Here is a 16,994-nt window from a genome sequence, read left to right on the forward strand (position 1 = left end):
TTTACTGATATTAATTCACCCTGGGAGGTAGATGCTGCTATTACCAGCATTTTACAGCAGAGGAAACCTTGGCAAAGTGAAGTTAAGGGACTTGCCCAAGGTCACGCTGCTTGTCAATGTCTAAAGCTGAATTTGAACTCTGGCCTTCCTAACTCTAGGCTTGGTGATCTATCCACTGGGCCACCAGGTATCCCTGTCTTCTTATCTCACCTGCCCACCCCAGTGTTAGGTACTTGTTTGACGGGGGACATTGTTTTAATGTTTTCTCTTAGACATAAACTAGTGTATTCTGACTTCTGTCCACAGTCCGAATGCTCAAATATGTGAACAATATCATAAACCAAGGACTGTCAGACAAATGAGGGAAGAGGGAAATGCCAAGAGGAGAAATGAAGCGAACCAACATTTGTTGAGAGACTCTTGGGTGCCTGTGGGGCTCTATGAAGAGGTGGGGGTGTGGGGGGGACTAGAAACAACCTCTGCGACTCGCAGAGGCAGAGTGTGGAGGGGAGGAAGGGGGGAGGCTTGAGGGCACCAGCCAAGGGCTGAGATAATGAACAGCAGAACACGTTGCCCCCCCAAAAAGTGGCCTTGGGGCACCTTGAGAGAAGCCACTTCTAGCTCTGAGGAGCTGAGGATCTCGAGGGCCTCTGACCTGGTCTTGCTTCTGGTTCTGAAGGCCTTCTCTGAGGACCGATGCTGACTGGATAAGAGTCCAGAGCAAGGTGACTGGGATAGGGAAGGGCCGGGAAGCCCATGACCCAGGAGGAGGAGCTGAAGAGTGAAGAAGGGAAGTGGAGGGCCGTCCTGGGAGACAGAAGAGTCTCTTTGGGATACGGGTTGGATTGGGTGACTGCTCTGGCCTCCTAACTCTCCAATTCTGTTTCTGTGATTGGCTGGTGCCCATTCTCCTTCATGATATCAGAGCGGCTCCCCCTGTCTACCAAGTGCATCGCATGGCATCGCACTGCAGCATACTTATGAGAAACCATGGATGGGAATCCCAGGGGATGGGCAGGCAAGACGGCTGGTGAGATCTTCATCTGTGGAGGGACTGTCCCCATTCAGGAGGTCAACTCCAGGCTCCCAGGATGACTGTGTGTCTTGAAGACTGATCATTTTCTTTGCTATGGTTGGCCACTTTGTTTTTGACTCAGCAATTTGGTTTTTCTTTTGGCTTATTTAGCTAATGATTAAGAAATTATTGGTCGTTTTTAAAAATAAAAGTATTTTATTTTGTTTGTTAATTCAATATTTTGCACTTTCAATTCCCTCCAATTCTCCTTCAATGTTAGGGATTTCTTCTTTAATGCCTATTTGTTTTGTTTCTTGCAGGGCAAGGGTTAATTGACTTGCCCAAGGTCACACAGCTAGTAAGTCTAAGTGTCTGAGGCTGGATTTGAAATCAGGTCTTCCTGAATCAAGGGCTGGTGCTTTATCCACTGCACCCCTTTAATGCCTATTTTTGAGGTGCTCATTTGTTCTCAAAGATTTTCCCCTGTAAACTCAGCTCATCAAGTTTTGATTTCTCTCCTGTCAGGGAAAGCAGTCTGGAAATATATTTACTTAAAAGAAAAAGACCTGCTTTAGCTGAATATTATTAGTTTGGGCATCTGTCATATCATTGTCATTATCTGAGGTTTGTTTGGTTTTTTTAAAAAATACCTTCCAGGGGCAGCTAGGTGGCACAGTGGATAAAGCCCCAGCCCTGGATTCAGGAGGACTTGAGTTCAAATCCAGCCTCAGACACTTGACACTAGCTATGTGACCCTGGGCAAGTCACTTAACCCTCATTGCCCCACAAAAAAACAAACAAACAAAAAAAACCTTCCAGTGCTCTAAGCTCTGAGACTAGAGAAGTCAACCTGCATGGATACTGAGTTTCCCCATCTGGTAGTTCCTGCCTTATCTGTGTCAATGAAATCACAGGCCACTCTATTTCTATTTGCTAAGACCTCATCTGTTCCCACCCCTCCCCAATCTCATTTGGGACCTTTAGCTGTCAATCACCATGACCTTACAGCAGGGAATCTGGTAACTGAGGCAAACCCCTCCTTGTTTTGATGTTCTCTGGTAATGAACATTTAAATGCATCGTCCAAGCCCCCTGCCCAGGAAAAGAGTGATGCCAGTCAGACCCTCTGATCTCACAACAATCCCATGACATTCCACCCCATCTTTTATTAAAAACTTAATATCAACCACCTATACAATCAATTCAATCTGCTTAGCAACTATTGACATGTGAATTAATCCATTTCAACGCTTAACACATTTTCCTTTCATTCCTTCAAAACATCCTTTGTCCTTCATTATTATTCACTTTGGTCTTCCTGGCACTAGGTCTGGGTCAGCTTTTCCCCTTGGCATTAAGCACATAAAAGGCTTGCCAGATTTCTTAGCATCCCTAGAGATGGTCCTCTCAATTGAATTATCACATTCCTTCCTTTTAACGAACCGCAAATTATTTAACCCCTCCCCTCATGTTAGACACTTTGGCTGCCTCCAGATTTTGTTTTTGGTTTTTTTGTTTGTTTTTTTTTTGCTTTGTTTTGTGATTATTTGCATCATTGCTCAGAAAATCTGTGGACAGACAGTTCTTTCTTTTGTTAGTGATAACACATTCAGGCTATGTTCATTCTGCCCTTATTTATCACAAATAAAACATTATGAACAACCAAGAACATTGTAAAAACGTCTCCCAATAAACAATACAACCTACAAGCATGTGCATCATTAATTACAAGTATGCAGACAAGTCTCCCTGCGGGCCCCCCCCCCAACCCCGACGCTGCCGCCGCCGCCCCCATCCCTGAGGTCCCTCCTTGGAGATGGGGGCTGGCAGTGTAGAAGGTCTCCTCTGGATTTCTGCTCTCCTAGAGCAGGGATTCTTAAACTTTTTCCACTCGAGACCCCTTTTTGCCCGAGAAATGTTTACATGACACTTGGTATGTAGGGTATATAAAATGGGTAGACGTAACCTTTGACTGTTTCCAAATCTTTCACGACTCCCACATTCAGTTATGCATCACCACCTATAGTTTAAAAAGTTAGGTCCTAGAGTAGTTATTAGATCCCAGTTCAGACTCCCCCCAGATAATTTCAGGCTCTCACAATCCCCCACTGTTGTTTCATCCTCCCAGGGTGAAGTTTCTAAAGACCACACACCACCTTCTATAAACGACTCTCCAAGAGGTTTAACTGGGAATCTCCGCTGAGGTCCCGAGCTAGCTCAGTCTCTCTGAAATTACCAGGAGCATTTTCTTGGGCAGATCTGCAAGTCAAAGGCTCCAGTGAGTTGTGGTTCTTCCACCCTTGAAAACCTCTGGAAACTAGTAGAGAGTGGAAGATATGTTGCTTATCTTTGTGTCTTATTCCTAGTCGAACTGGCTAGAAAATTGGGAGTGAAGTGGAATTCTTCAAATTATCTGTAAATTAGGATTCACTTTTGTCTGTTTCCGTGGGATTAGTCGATAATCCCAGGGATTTGAATGTGAATTTTGGGGAGTTTGAGAAAAGGATCTTTTTTTTTTTTTTTGGTGGCTGCTTGTAAGATTCCTTCTATCAATGGAGATCTTGTTTGATGATTTTTTTCCCCACCAAGTTACAGCTGTTACTTATCATGGAGGAAATCTAGTGGTCTATAACTCTCTATTCTTTTCCCTAAACTGAACAATTCCTGGGAAATGGTCTTCTCTTAATTTATATATATAATATATGTATGTGTATATATATATATATATATATATATATCACAGGGGAAAAGGTGGGGGTCTTTAGGCATTCCTCGATAAAGAATTACACTCTAGCACACAGTCCTATTAAAATTAAAGTAGTCTTTTATTTGTTTTTGTTTGTTTGTTTTTTGCGGGGCAATGGGGGTTAAGTGACTTGCCCAGGGTCACACAGCTAGTAAGTGTCAAGGGTCTGAGGCCAGATTTGAACTCAGGTACTCCTGAATCCAGGGCCAGCGCTTTGTCCACTGCACCACCTAGCTGCCCCCCAAGTAGTCTTTTATTTAGCACTAGAGAAAGTGACAGAATGGGAAGTCAAAGACTTCACAGGAGAAGGTGGCTTAGAAACATTCTCCTCTAGGCAGTTTTCAGATGAAGAAATCAAAGCTATCTATTGCCATATGAAAAAATACTCAATCACTATTGATTAGAGAAATGCAAATGAAAACAACTATGAGGTGCCACCTCACCTATCAGATTGGCTAATATGACAAAAAAGGAAAATAATAAATGTTGGAGAAACTGCGGGAAAATTGGAACACTAATGCATTGTTGGTGGAACTGATCCAACCATTCTGGAGAGCAATTTGGAACTATTCCCAAAGAGCTATGGGACTGTACATACCCTTTGACCCATTAATACCACTACTAGGTCTGTATAACAAAGAGATCATAGAAAAGAGAAAAGAACTCACATGTACACAAATATTTATAGTGGCTCTCTTTGTGGTGGCAAAGAATTGTTTTGTTTTTTTTTTTAGTGAGGCAATTGGGGTTAAGTGACTTGCCCAGGGTCACACAACTAGTGTTAAATGTCTGAAGCCAGATCTGAACTCAGGTACGCCTGACTCCAGGGCCAGTGCTCTATCCACTGCGCCATCTAGCTCCTCCAGTGGCAAAGAATTGGAAATTGAGGGAATGCCATTTAATTAGGGAATGGCTGGACAAGTTGTGGTATATGAATGTAATGGAATACTATTGTGCTGTAAGAAACGATGAGCAGGCAGATTTCAGAAAAACCTGGAAAGACTTACATGAACTAATGCTGAGTGAAGTGAACAGAACCAGAAAAACATTATATGCAGTAACAGCAACATTGTGTGATGATCAACTGTGAAACTTAGCTCTTCTCAGGAATACAATGAAACAAGACAATTCCAAAGAACTCATGATGAAAAATATTTTCCACATCCAGAAACAAAGAACTATGGATTCTGAATGCAGATTGAAACATACTGTTTCTACTTTTCTTTTTCAAGGTTATCCCCTTTTGTTCTGATTCTTCTTTTACAACATGATGGATGCAGAAATGTGTTTAATGTGACTGTACATATATAACCTAAATCAGATTGCTTACTGTCTTGGGGAGGGGGGAGGGAAGGGACAAAGGGAGAAAAATTTGGAACTAAAAATCTTATGAAAACAAATATTGAAAACTATCTTTGGGGGCAGCTAGGTGGCGCAGTGGATAGAGCACTGGCCCTGGAGTCAGGAGTACCTGAGTTCAAATCCAGCCTCAGACACTTAACACTTACTAGCTGTGTGACCTTGGGCAAGTCACTTAACCCCAATTGCCTCACTAAAAAAAAGAAAGAAAGAAAGAAAACTATCTTTGCATATAACTAGAAAATAATAAAGCAATGTTTTTTGCTTTTTTTTTTTAAAGGCATTCTCCTCCATGAGCAGAGGGAAGGCACAAGGTTTTATAAAGGACAGATGGAGTATCCAGCAGAAAACTGGAAAGTTCCCTTTGGGGGTAGAGTAGGGAAAGCCTGGTTGCTTGTCATATTCCTGACAGTAAAGGGGGATTTTTTTTTTCAAATGATGGTCCTGACCTTTGGGGTTATCTTTGTCTCCTAACTCTGGTCAGGTAGTAGCCACACCTAATTGACTTTCCTGCTATAGAATTTTATCTCCCCTTATTTCTTAGGTATGTCTGTTCTGACATCTAGTTGGTCAATCTAAACTTTAATAGTCCCTTGATTCCTAGATATGTCTGTCCTGTTATCTGGTCATTTTTGATTTTGCTTCTCACAGGAGAAACTTCTGATTTATCCTAAGTCTCATGTCAGAAAGAAGAAAAAAAGGATGAAATCTCTATTACATACATCTTGCATTTTAAAAAGTGAATAAAAAACTTCAATTTCCAATTAGGTGATGTTTAAAATCTAAATTGTGTGATTGCCTTAAATTAGAAGCTTTAGCACCAGTCTTTGGGCATTAAACATTTACTAAAGCATACCAGGTATTAGTAAAAGGAGAACACGTGGAGTTCAGAAAGTTAAGAAAAGGCCTTTCTAACCTAGAGTTCCAGCCTGGTCGGGTTCTTCCTCAAGTCCTCTGCCATGAGCCTGCTTCAATCAAGAACTCTCCAGCAAACTGATTGTGGAAGCTTTTTATAGGTCCTTGGAGCATGGGCGGTCCTTACACACTGCTTCAAGCTGGATTGGTTAGCATCACCCAAATCCACTTGAGTGTGATTACAATCTAGTTAACTTGTAGGCTAATCAGCAGTCAATCACCCTCACTTAATTCAGTTTCCGATTCATTTCCGGGTGAGCCTTTGAGTATCTGCTAAATCCCATTATTTTATCACAATAACAAATTACAGCTTCAAAACTGTCCTGTCTTTGTTTCCTCCAGAACTTCTCTTTGCTTCTGTGCACTATAAACATTTCGATAACCATTCCTTCTTTTTGCTACAACTACTGCTTAGCCCCCCTTTCCCTCCAAAATCCTTGACCCTATTAAAAGAAAAAACAAAACTTGTGACCAATAAGCACAGTCAAGGTGATGTAGGAGGCAAAAAAGGGGGTTAACAGAAAAACCCAAGACCCAACCTCTAATTTAGATCTGAGCTCTAAAAGGGATTCGCACCCCAATGTAACGATTGGAATAACGCCCCCTGCTGGAGACTTACTGTAGAAGAGTTCCGCCCATGAAGCGAAGGTCTTTGAGGGAAGGACCAGGAGTCTTTTCTTTGGCGTCAGGAAGTGACTCGGGCTAGTGGGAGGAGGAAGGAAGACACTGGCGCTCGCTCTGGGGCTCTTTCCTCTGGACTCTGGTGGAGAGGGGAGCTAGAAATGTGCTCTCCCTTTAATAGATAGGAATCTAGGCCTTTTCTTCTCTCTTTACCAAACTCTTATTCTCCTTAATAAATGCTTAAAAGTCTAACTCTTGCTAAAGCTTATAATTTATTGGCGACCACTCATTAGATATTTTAGACAGTTTAGCTAGAATTTTAGCCCTTAACAGATGGCTGACCACGAAGAGGAAAGCTGAACCTCACTTCTGATCTTTCGGTTGGGTAAGAAATTTCCCCTACCCTAACCCTTTAAATCCTAAGTACTGCTGAATTGCCTGGTGTTTTCCCTTTAAATTTTTTCAAATGGACCTTTTAAACTCCCTAACTACCCTATTTTTGATTTTAGTCTGTTTAAACAGACAAATGGGGGATAAGATCATGTTAATGCTTTGTTTTTGTGGATTTTCTATTTTTCTTTTTATTTTTGTTAGAAGAGCCAGCAATGTACTCACACAAGGAAATATCTCCCCCTCTCCCAACCATGCTTTTTCAGAGAAACCTGAAGAGATTCCCGCAGCTTTTCCCAGTTCTAACACTAATTGTTGCTTTAATTTTGCATGCCTGGAGGCAATGACCCACCCTCTAGAAGCTTTTAACCCCCTAGCACCCGGAGGCAAAGTGGGGGAAGAGGAATCCAGGCCTGAGTTCAAAATCAAGTCTGATTCAAATTGCCCTGGTCCCTCCTCTCCTCTCCAGACCCCACCCTCTACTCCTCCCATGGCCAAGCCCATTGCTTCCCCTGCCTGGGAAGTCCAGAGATCTGATGTGCATGCTCAACTTTGTCTAACTACATTTGCAGCTTCAGGCTCAGCCCTTCCCCAGCCTGGCTATGCTTCTGAGACAACCTTAGAAAACCCTTTAAATTCCAGATATACTCGTTTTGTTCATAATTTTGCTAACCTGCTTTTGTCTTTAATTAGTAATCTTATAAAGCATTTGTATGGTGAAAAGACTGACAGACAATATAGAGGGGTTAAAGAAGAAAAACTTAGGCTGAATAAGAATGACAATCATCAACATAGTTCAAGACTCCAGTTCATTTGCCATGGAAGGGTATATATTTTACAGAAATGTAGAAGTAAGCAGCAAGGTATTGATATGAGTATTGGGGATTTTAGATATCAGAATCAAAAGTGTTCTGAATTCACTCAGAGTATTAATGTCAGTTCAGAGGTTACATAGGATTTCTATGCTATTATATCTACATTTTGAAATTAATGGTATGGGTTTATTTTCATAGAGATTTTCATGCTTTTGAGATTGTGTTTTATACTTAGTTTTTAAAACAAGGAGAACATTTGTAAAAACTTTATGGTCATGTGATCAAGTTTATATTTTATAATACTTTTATTAATATTAAGTTCACATTCATTTAGATTTCCCTAGTTTGAATTTCATTGTCTTTTATTGTTCCATGTGTATTTTTTTCTATTTATTCATCTCTCTAATTTTGAAACATTACAAGATGGTTTTGATTTCATAATACAATATTAATTCTAGGAGTATTGTGCTCCCATATTCTGAGTTGTTTGTTTTTGTTATTTTTTCTCAACTGATTATTTGATCAAACTCTTTAAAGCATTTCCCTGGCAAATTGGTTGCCATGGCAAGTGTAAATTGATTCTAGGAGTATTATTTTTGATAAGCATATTCCAAAAAAAAAAAAAAAAGAGGGGAACATTTGTAAAAGTTTTCTTTTTTCAGAAAAAAGTTTTCTTTGAGATTCTGTTGTGCTTTAACTTATATTTAAATATGTTCTGATTTTTCACAAAAGTAATTGTATACTAAGTAAAAAAAAGGGGGTATTATTTGAAATTGTTGCATAATTATATATTGTGTTCTGAGTCAAGATGTATTCACATTTTTTGCAATCATTTATTATCCTCAATTTTTAAATCCATATGAGACTTGGATTATGGGAATTTATCATTTAAGACATTAATCGCCTTTATTCTGAGTTATCAGATGCCAGTTGGCCAAGATGCCATCCAATCACAAGAGGAATACATGCAAGAGCAGACACTGAACTGTCACATGAAGGGAGACATGCATGAAGTCAAGGTATGGCCGAGGGAACGGCTTTTGACAAATGTTGAGGTTGGATTCTCTTGGTTTAATATTTTATTTTATTTTTCCCCACGATATTGTACGGATGGCTGGAAGTATTGATCCCACCCATCTCACTTCTACACCTGGCTTCTATGCTCCCTCCTATATGCCTGATGCCATGGACATCTCAATCCCATGCATCTGATTAAGTCTGATTCAGTTTCCTCCAATATGTTCGGTGGCATGGACATATATTCCATCCACCTATTTTAAGCCTGGCATACTACATGGGCAGTACATATTGCTCAAGTGTGGGAATGCTCATATCCCATCATTTCTCTGTTCTTTTATGGTAACCCCCATAATTATCTCAGGTGTCATGATAAATACAGTGTTGAATTTGGCCTTGACACCTGTTACCAATTATATTAGATTTTCTAATTTCTCATAATGGCATGAGGATAATTAGGCAGATGATGCAAAAAGTGATGAAACAAAGATAAAAATTATTTTTAAAAATTAATATCGCAGCAATTGTCTTCTCAATTATTCTCCATAAGGGGGGACTATAATAATAATAATAATATAATTTTAAAGAATGGTTCAATTTTTGTTTTATTGTATGTTTCATGTGTTAACAACTAAGATTCTGTATTCCCTTAGACATGTTTTTGAGAACTTTCATTGTTTGATTTGATTATTGACAAAGCTATTTTAAAGTTGTGTTAAGCTCGATTTTGTAGGAAATTTTCCTGGCTGATTACCAGCATCCACACATCAACCCCTGAAAAGACTTCCATTCCACGACTACACCTAGAGGACATCTGAGAAAAGACTTTCAGAGACTTTAAATGAACAGTTTTGTTTTGTTTTTGTTGGTTTTTTTTTTCTTTTCTCTTTCTGTTATAATATACACCATCTGTAACATGTACTCTCTGCAGAGGCCCTCCCTTTGCAAGACCAATATCAAAGCGTCGGTTCATGAGGACAAAAAAATCGCCCCTCTGGACAAAACTTTCCTCTCTCCCTTTTCTATATTGCTATTAACATACTGTTAGTCAGCACAGGTTATTATATTCTGTTATTTTTTACTGTTTCATCAAGGAAACATCCCGTTTCTTGAGGAAACAAAGCGGGGAACTGTAATGATTGGAATGATGCCGCCTGCTGGAGACTTACTGTAGAAGAGTTCCGCCCATGAAGCGAAGGTCTTTGAGGGCAAGACCAGGAGTCTTTTCTTTGGCGTCAGGAAGTGACTCGGGCTAGTGGGAGGAGGGAGGAAGAGACTGGCGCTCACTCTCACTCTCTTTCCTCTGGACTCTGGTGGAGAGCGGAGCTAGAAATGTGCTCTCTCTTTAATAGATAGGAATCTAGGCCTTTTCTTCTCTCTTTACCAAACTCTTATTCTCCTTAATAAATGCTTAAAAGTCTTACTCTTGCTAAAGCTTATAATTTATTGGCGACCACTCATTAGATGTTTTAGACAGTTTAGCTAGAATTTTAGCCCTTAACACCAATTAATGGATAACTTAAGATTTGAGTCTTCATTAATACAAGTCAGGGCCTAGGCTCCTGTTACCCACATTAATCAGCACCCATAACAAGAACATAAAGAGGCAGGTCATAGAAACCTTAACTATAACAAAGACATAGAGACAGTATATAGAAATTGAAATGATAAATGAAAGCATTTTGAAATTAGACATGGGAATCAAAAAGTGACATGTACAGAAAAGGCCAAATTTGTCCCCAGATTCACCTTATGACATGTAAACCCCCAAAACACACCTCCACGGAAAAAGGTACCTGCCTCGGGGGTTGGTTTAGGACCCCAGGAACTCCAAATTAGGATAAGCACTCCCCTATACCTCCCTAAGGAGGAGATTATTACAAGGAGACTGATAATCAATTTATCCATACTATAACTATAACTATCTTTTCTTTCCTTATTCAAGAGATACCGCTCCACTTGTCTGGTTCTCTCCCTGTGTTCACTCACAGTATTGCAATAAAACTTGGGAAACTGAATCATTGAGTCTTGTAATTCTTTTAGGACGACTCACGATCAATTTGACCCTAAAATCCATCCCACATCCAAGGCTCCCAAATCTGTATATTGGCCATGTCAGATAATGTATGTTTCCATCTGTAGCTCAGCTTCTACTTCTCTGCCAGAAGGTGTCTGGTCACATGTTTTATCATGGTGCCCTCTGGGGCCATGATTGGTCATTGTGTTGAGCAGCATTCATAGCTGTCAAAGTTGTTCTTACATAAATTTTCTTCCTAGTTCTGCTTTCTTCATTCTGTTCATTTAAATCTTCCCAGTTTTCTCTGAATCCATTTCTGGCAAACATGGTAGTTACGTGCTCTTGATTTATAATTTTCATCACCTCCGTTTATTTATAGTTTTAGTCATCCCTTCAAATGCAGAGGCAGCCAAGTGGCCTCGGTCTTCTCATCTCCCAGAGTTGTTCTGAGAACCGGATGAGATAATATATGTAAAGCACTCAGCACAGTGCCCAGCACATGTGAATGTTAGAGGTTACTATTGTTTATTAATACACAAATGCTTATTACCTCCTTTTCCCCTACAAGCTGCTGCCTGATGCTCCCAGCAGTGGTCCAGGGGCCACTACAATTTCCTTATCTAGTCTGTAAATATCCTTACAAAGCCATGACCAGTCATCCCTAATGGAAGCCTCCTGGCCTCCAGGGCCAGGTGCCTCCCTCTCAGGAGGCCCCACCTCCTACTTTACCAGGAAAGGGGCTTTTCCCCTGAAGGCTCCTCCTCTCCAGCCTCAGACCAGCTCCTTCCCTGCAGCTTCCCTTTCCCAAGGCCAACCTCCTTCCCTTGCTTGCTCCCATTTTGTGTCCCCCTCCCACGTGAACCTTGGACCATGCTCCAGTATCTTGACATCTGCCACTTTTATGAGCCTGGCTGGTCTCTCCCATCCTTCACCCTTCTTAGGAGACCCTGATTGATGGCCCTCCTCCCTTTGTTCATCAAACTCCAGCTTTCTGACCCCTGGCACCAGGCCACCAGCATCCTTCCATTGCAATGGTGCTTCCCCAAGGAATCCAGTCTCTTCACTGGTGAATCTACTGACACCTTCTCAGTTCTTGGCCTCCCCTGCCTCTTTGTAGGCTAGTGTAAGGGGCTAAAATTCTAGCTAGTCTATCTAAAATATCTAATGAGTGGTCGCCAATAAATTATAAGCTTTAGCAAGAATTTAGACTTTTAAGCATTTATTTTACTTTTTTTTTTTTTTTGCAGGGCAATAAGGGTTAAGTAACTTGCCCAGGGTCACACAGCTAGGAAGTGTGTCAAGTGTCTGAGGCTAGATTTGAACTCAGGTCCTCCTGAATCCAGGGCTGGGGCTCTATCCACTGCACCACCTAGCTGCCCCCTTTTAAGCATTTATTAAGGAGAATAAGAATTTGGTGAAGAGAGAGAAAAAGGCCTAGATTCATCTATCTATCTCGGGGAGCTACATTTCTCCTGCTCCGCTAGGTTGCCATCTGTATTTTTTTTTTTTTATGTTTAAGTATTTATTAAAGAGCATTAGGATCAGAGAGAAAGGTAAAAATCTATTTCTAAGAGAACCCATTATCCGACCCACCATGGCAAGGTCAGGAACCAAAAAAGAGAAAGACCCTCTGCCAGCATCTGCTTCCTACTTCATGTCCTCCTCCCAGAAGTGGGAGGCTCCTCAAATTGATTGGCTGGTAGCCTTGATAGACAGTACCCACGAGCAAACCTCACTTCCTGACGCCAAGGACTGTGATCACATGGCTTGACCTTAGACGCTTTCTCCTCATGGTAGAGCTTTCCTACGGTAGCTCTCCAGCAGGTGGCGTCATTCCAATCCTTATACTGGGATGCTGTTCCTGGGAAGATACTCCCTCCTTCCTTCCCTGCATGGCCTCAGACTCTGCTCACCTCTGACACTCGCCCCCCTCCCCCCCATTACTGTGTCCCCCCTCCCGCAATAGAATGTGAGCTACCTGAAAGCCCAGGTTTCACTTGAATTTAGTATCCCTAGGGTATAGCGTGGTGTTTGGCATATAGTAGGTGCTCAAGAATGTTAGCTGAATACACACATGAATAAAGCCCATTCCTACATGACCAACTAACTGCCCATTGGATGTTTCTAGCTCAATGTTCCATGGACTTCTCAAACTCTTAGAAGCCGCAGCTCTCTTCCTCCTAGCTAAGGATCCTGTAGCCCCGACTATGTGTCAGACACTGTGATAATTGCTTTGCTGTTCTTATCTCATTTGAGCCTCACATCATGCCTACTGACATGCCCCATTTGACACCGGAGGCACTGAAGTCCAGTGGCAAGACAAAAGTCAGGATGACTGGCAACGGTCGTGGTGCCTTCCACATCTGACCAAGCGCTAAGTGCTCATGGCGCTTGCTTTAGCAGCCTTCATGGCCATTGGAATAAATTATTCCCATCCACCCATTCCACTGGGGGCATCTTCATGTGTTTGAGGTAGATACCCTGTAACTCACCAACAGGTTTGAGACCCCTCGGTTACCCTCCACCTGGGTTAGCTGTGGAGAATGGCCAGTGAACTGTACCCAGGACTAAGCCCAAGGAGTGGTGGGCTGCAGCAGGGGTTGGACAGTGCTCCCCCCACCCCCATCTACCTGAGGCTGCAATGGCCTTTTTTTTTTTTGGTGTGAGGCAATTGGGGTTAAGTGACTTGCCCAGGGTCACACAGCTAGTAAGTGTTAAGTGTCTGAGGCCAGATTTGAACTCAGGTCCTCCTGAATCCAGGGCCGGTACTCTATCCATTGTGCCACCTAGATGCCCCCTGCAATGGCCTTTTGAACTCCAGTGTCCCGCCATCATGTAGCCTTGAATCAAGGTGCCCCAGAAGCTGGGAGAGTCACAACTATGAGTGACTCAGTGGGCAAGAGGAGGATGTATGGTAGGTGCAGGCTGGCTGTCATATGCTACCAGCTCCACTGCAGGGGGGAGGGGGGCATGACTTTAAAGTCTAGAAAATTGGGAACAGGAGCAGGAGGGATATGAAGGTAAGCAAGGGGCTTGGGTCCCTTCCCAAAATGGAGACTCTGAGAGAAACCAGGGGCTGGTGCCCGTGTGTGTGTGTGTGTGTGTGTGTGTGTGTGTGTGTGTGTGTGTGTGTGTGTGTTTTAGGGAAAGATCCACTTTGCATACTGGAAAGACCAGGAATACAAGGCAAAGCTTCACTTAACTGACCCAGGGTAGTCATCCTGGCTTCAGTTAGACCAAAGGACAAAGCCGCCCACCACAGCATGTAAACATCCTCTGAGAACCAAAATTCCTCATTTATAGAAACCACAAGCTCATCAGAGGTTCTGGAAGCCTGGAACAGTTGGAGGGTCAGAGATGACCCAGCACACTGTTCCCAGCAGCTCCCCCCGCCCCTCTCTGCTCCAGTTCCCCCCTCTGGAAGCTAGAGGGCATGAGGCTTGGTCCAATTGCAAGATGGGAAGCCTTCCTTCCCCTTCTGGTCCAGGATAGATGGATATTGTTGTCATTATTATTATTATTATTATTATTATTATTATTATTATTATTTAGTAATTCTAACCTCACAGTTTTTCTAATACTTGGCCACTTAACAGTTTTCCTCACAAACATGGTAAGGGCAGCCCTGCATGTGTTATTACCCCAAAATATTCCCCATGGGGAAACTGAGGCCCAGAGTGGAGAAGGGATTTACTCAGCCCCCTCCCCACCAAACTTCGGAAGGTTGGAAGGTACTGCTGCCTCCCTCTGGCTCCAGCTGAGGACTCATCAGTAGCTCCTTATTGCCCAAGCTCCCTGGCTAGCTTTTAACACCCTGCCCTCCCCTTGCCAACCTCTCTTTCCATCCTTCCTCCCCATTCACCTTCTCCAGGCAGCACCTGGCCCCTCCACGTGGGCTGCTCTTCCCAGGTGAGATGTTGTAAGCTGCTCACACTCCCTTCTGCACCTCTCTCTGGGGACCCCCAACTTTAATTCTTCAGAGAGTCGCTGTTGTCAGCCCCCACAGACCGAATTATTCTCTGCAAGCAGATGAGTCCCCACATCTATGTCCAGCTCTTACCTCTCTGCCCACCAATTAGAGGTGAGAAGTCTTGACCAGGATGTCACTGAAGTATCTGCTTTTCAGCATGTGCTAAACAGGGCTCAGGGCTCATCAACTTTTCTCCAGATCCAGCTGTCTTCCAAGCTGTCCCATCACCGTCCAGGGCACTGTCACCATCACCCTTCCTGCCTCCCAGGTTCATTGTCCCTCACCCTTGCCCATACCCCCAGATGACTCAGGAGCCCAATCTGGACATTTCTTGCATGTAATGCCTTCTCTCCTCACCCAACCACCACCTTGGTTCAAGTGTCCATCGGCAAGATTATCCCAGAGGGTTCCTAACCAGTCTTCCTGCCTTTAGCCCTTCTGCCGCACAAGTGCCAAAGTGAAGATCTGATGTTGTCCCTCCCTCCCTCTGTCAATCCCTGTGGCTCCCTATTGCCTCTCCCGTCTAAGATGAAATCTGCCCTTTGGCTCTAAGAACCTTTCCCATGGGGATTCCAGCTGCTATTTCCTGCCTCACTAAACATTTCTCCAGGTCCCACACCAAGTGATCCATTGCCCACTGTTTCCCCTTCCCAGAATACCCTCCTTTCTCAGGTCTCTCCCACAGACACCTTCTCTTCTTTATAGATGGGGTCCAAGCACCACCTTCTGCAGTCTTTCCTGATCCTGACCCCCAACAGCTGATGCCCTCCCTCCTCAGCTGCCTTGTTTGTTTGGACCTCAATGTTTGTGCCTTGTGTGCTGGTGCTTGCTCCCATTCAGATGGAAGCTCCTCATGGGCAGACCTCACTTTGCTGTCTTTGGAGCAGCTGGAAAGCGGCAGGTGCTTAAGAAATGTCTCTGGGTCTGATCTCTCTTGAATCGTTCCTCTTTGGGATTGTTCGGATCAGGTTCCTGCACATCTCTCCACTCACCCCATCCCCATCCCCCAGACCACAAGCGTCTCCCCTCCCCCCGCCATCTTCCTTCCACGACAGAGTGAGGTGCCTAGGCAAAGGGCTAACCCAGCATCTGCCCCAAAAGCTCTCCTGGTTTGTTTGCCTGGTGTGGAATTCGAGGCCCTGGATGAGCCCTGTGCCAGGCCCTGGAGATGACATTACCATGGTTATCAGCTCTCACTGCTAGGGCACCTGATGGAGGAAGCTAAAAGGGGTTAACAGATAAGCTGAGGGCCTGAGTCCTTATCAATAGTTCCTAAAAGGGTGAACTGAGGTTTGTGTTCTCATCAACAGAGCTGTAACTAGAGGGTGCAGTCACTGCCAATTGATTCTGTCAACAGAAGCTTGGACAGTAACCATTAACAGCATTAATATCCCTAGATGACAGGACGCCCAGAAACCAGACCTTAAAGTAAAGAGACACCGTAAGCAGAGAGACCTCTGGCTCTGACGGGTCTAAGCATGTCTTTATGAGCATGCCCAGAAGAGACCACGGGTGTCTTAGGGGCCTTAGGTTCACCTTATGACGTTTAACCCCCAAAACACACCCCTAGAGGAAAAGGGAGCCCCTTGGAGGACGTCTTAGGACCCCAGGAAGTCCGGCTTAGGGTAAGCCCTCCCTCCCATGTACCTCCCTAAGGAGGAGATTGAGATAATGAAGTAACCTACTTTTCTCACTATAAATAGAAGCATTTTGCCTCTCCCTATTCGAGACACTTTTCTCCTTGTGGCCATCCCAGTCTGATAATAAAAACTTGAGAAACTGAGTCACTGAGTCTTGTCATTTTGGGGACGCCTCACGATCAATCTGATCAATTAAATCCACCCCTATGTCACACCTACTGTGCCAGGCGCGACACAGGGAGGGGGGTGCTGTTGCAAGCCTCGTTTTCCAGCTGAGGAAACCTTGGCAAATGAGTCCAAAGACTCGCCCAAGGTCAAACAGCTAGATACAAACCAGCCAGTCCAGGCCCTTGAGGAGCTCAGTCTCCCTTGGGAGGCAATGACGTCACAGCTAAGGAGATACAAAGTAGCCCTGGGGGCCCGGAGACGAGGGGGCTGGAGGCCAGTTCCTTTCCCTCACTGTCCTGCCTCAGTCTCTCCTGTAAGATGT

At 43.5% G+C, this 16,994-nt stretch overlaps 1 protein-coding gene across 1 annotated transcript in view; it reads left to right on the plus strand.

Annotated features, from left to right (window-relative positions):
• The window catches only part of POFUT2 (protein O-fucosyltransferase 2), a 33,402-nt gene that overhangs the window by 430 nt on the left and 15,978 nt on the right, over positions 1-16,994 (plus strand). Inside the window, exons 2-3 of the mRNA XM_044003664.1 lie at positions 1-27; positions 14,875-14,975. The exon at positions 1-27 is cut by the window's left edge and continues 131 nt beyond it. Coding sequence (XP_043859599.1) covers positions 1-27; positions 14,875-14,975 — 128 coding nt within the window. The remainder of the gene's footprint in view (positions 28-14,874; positions 14,976-16,994) is intronic.

The sequence above is a fragment of the Dromiciops gliroides genome, chromosome 4, assembly GCF_019393635.1.
Source record: "Dromiciops gliroides isolate mDroGli1 chromosome 4, mDroGli1.pri, whole genome shotgun sequence".
Lineage (NCBI taxonomy): Eukaryota > Metazoa > Chordata > Mammalia > Microbiotheria > Microbiotheriidae > Dromiciops > Dromiciops gliroides.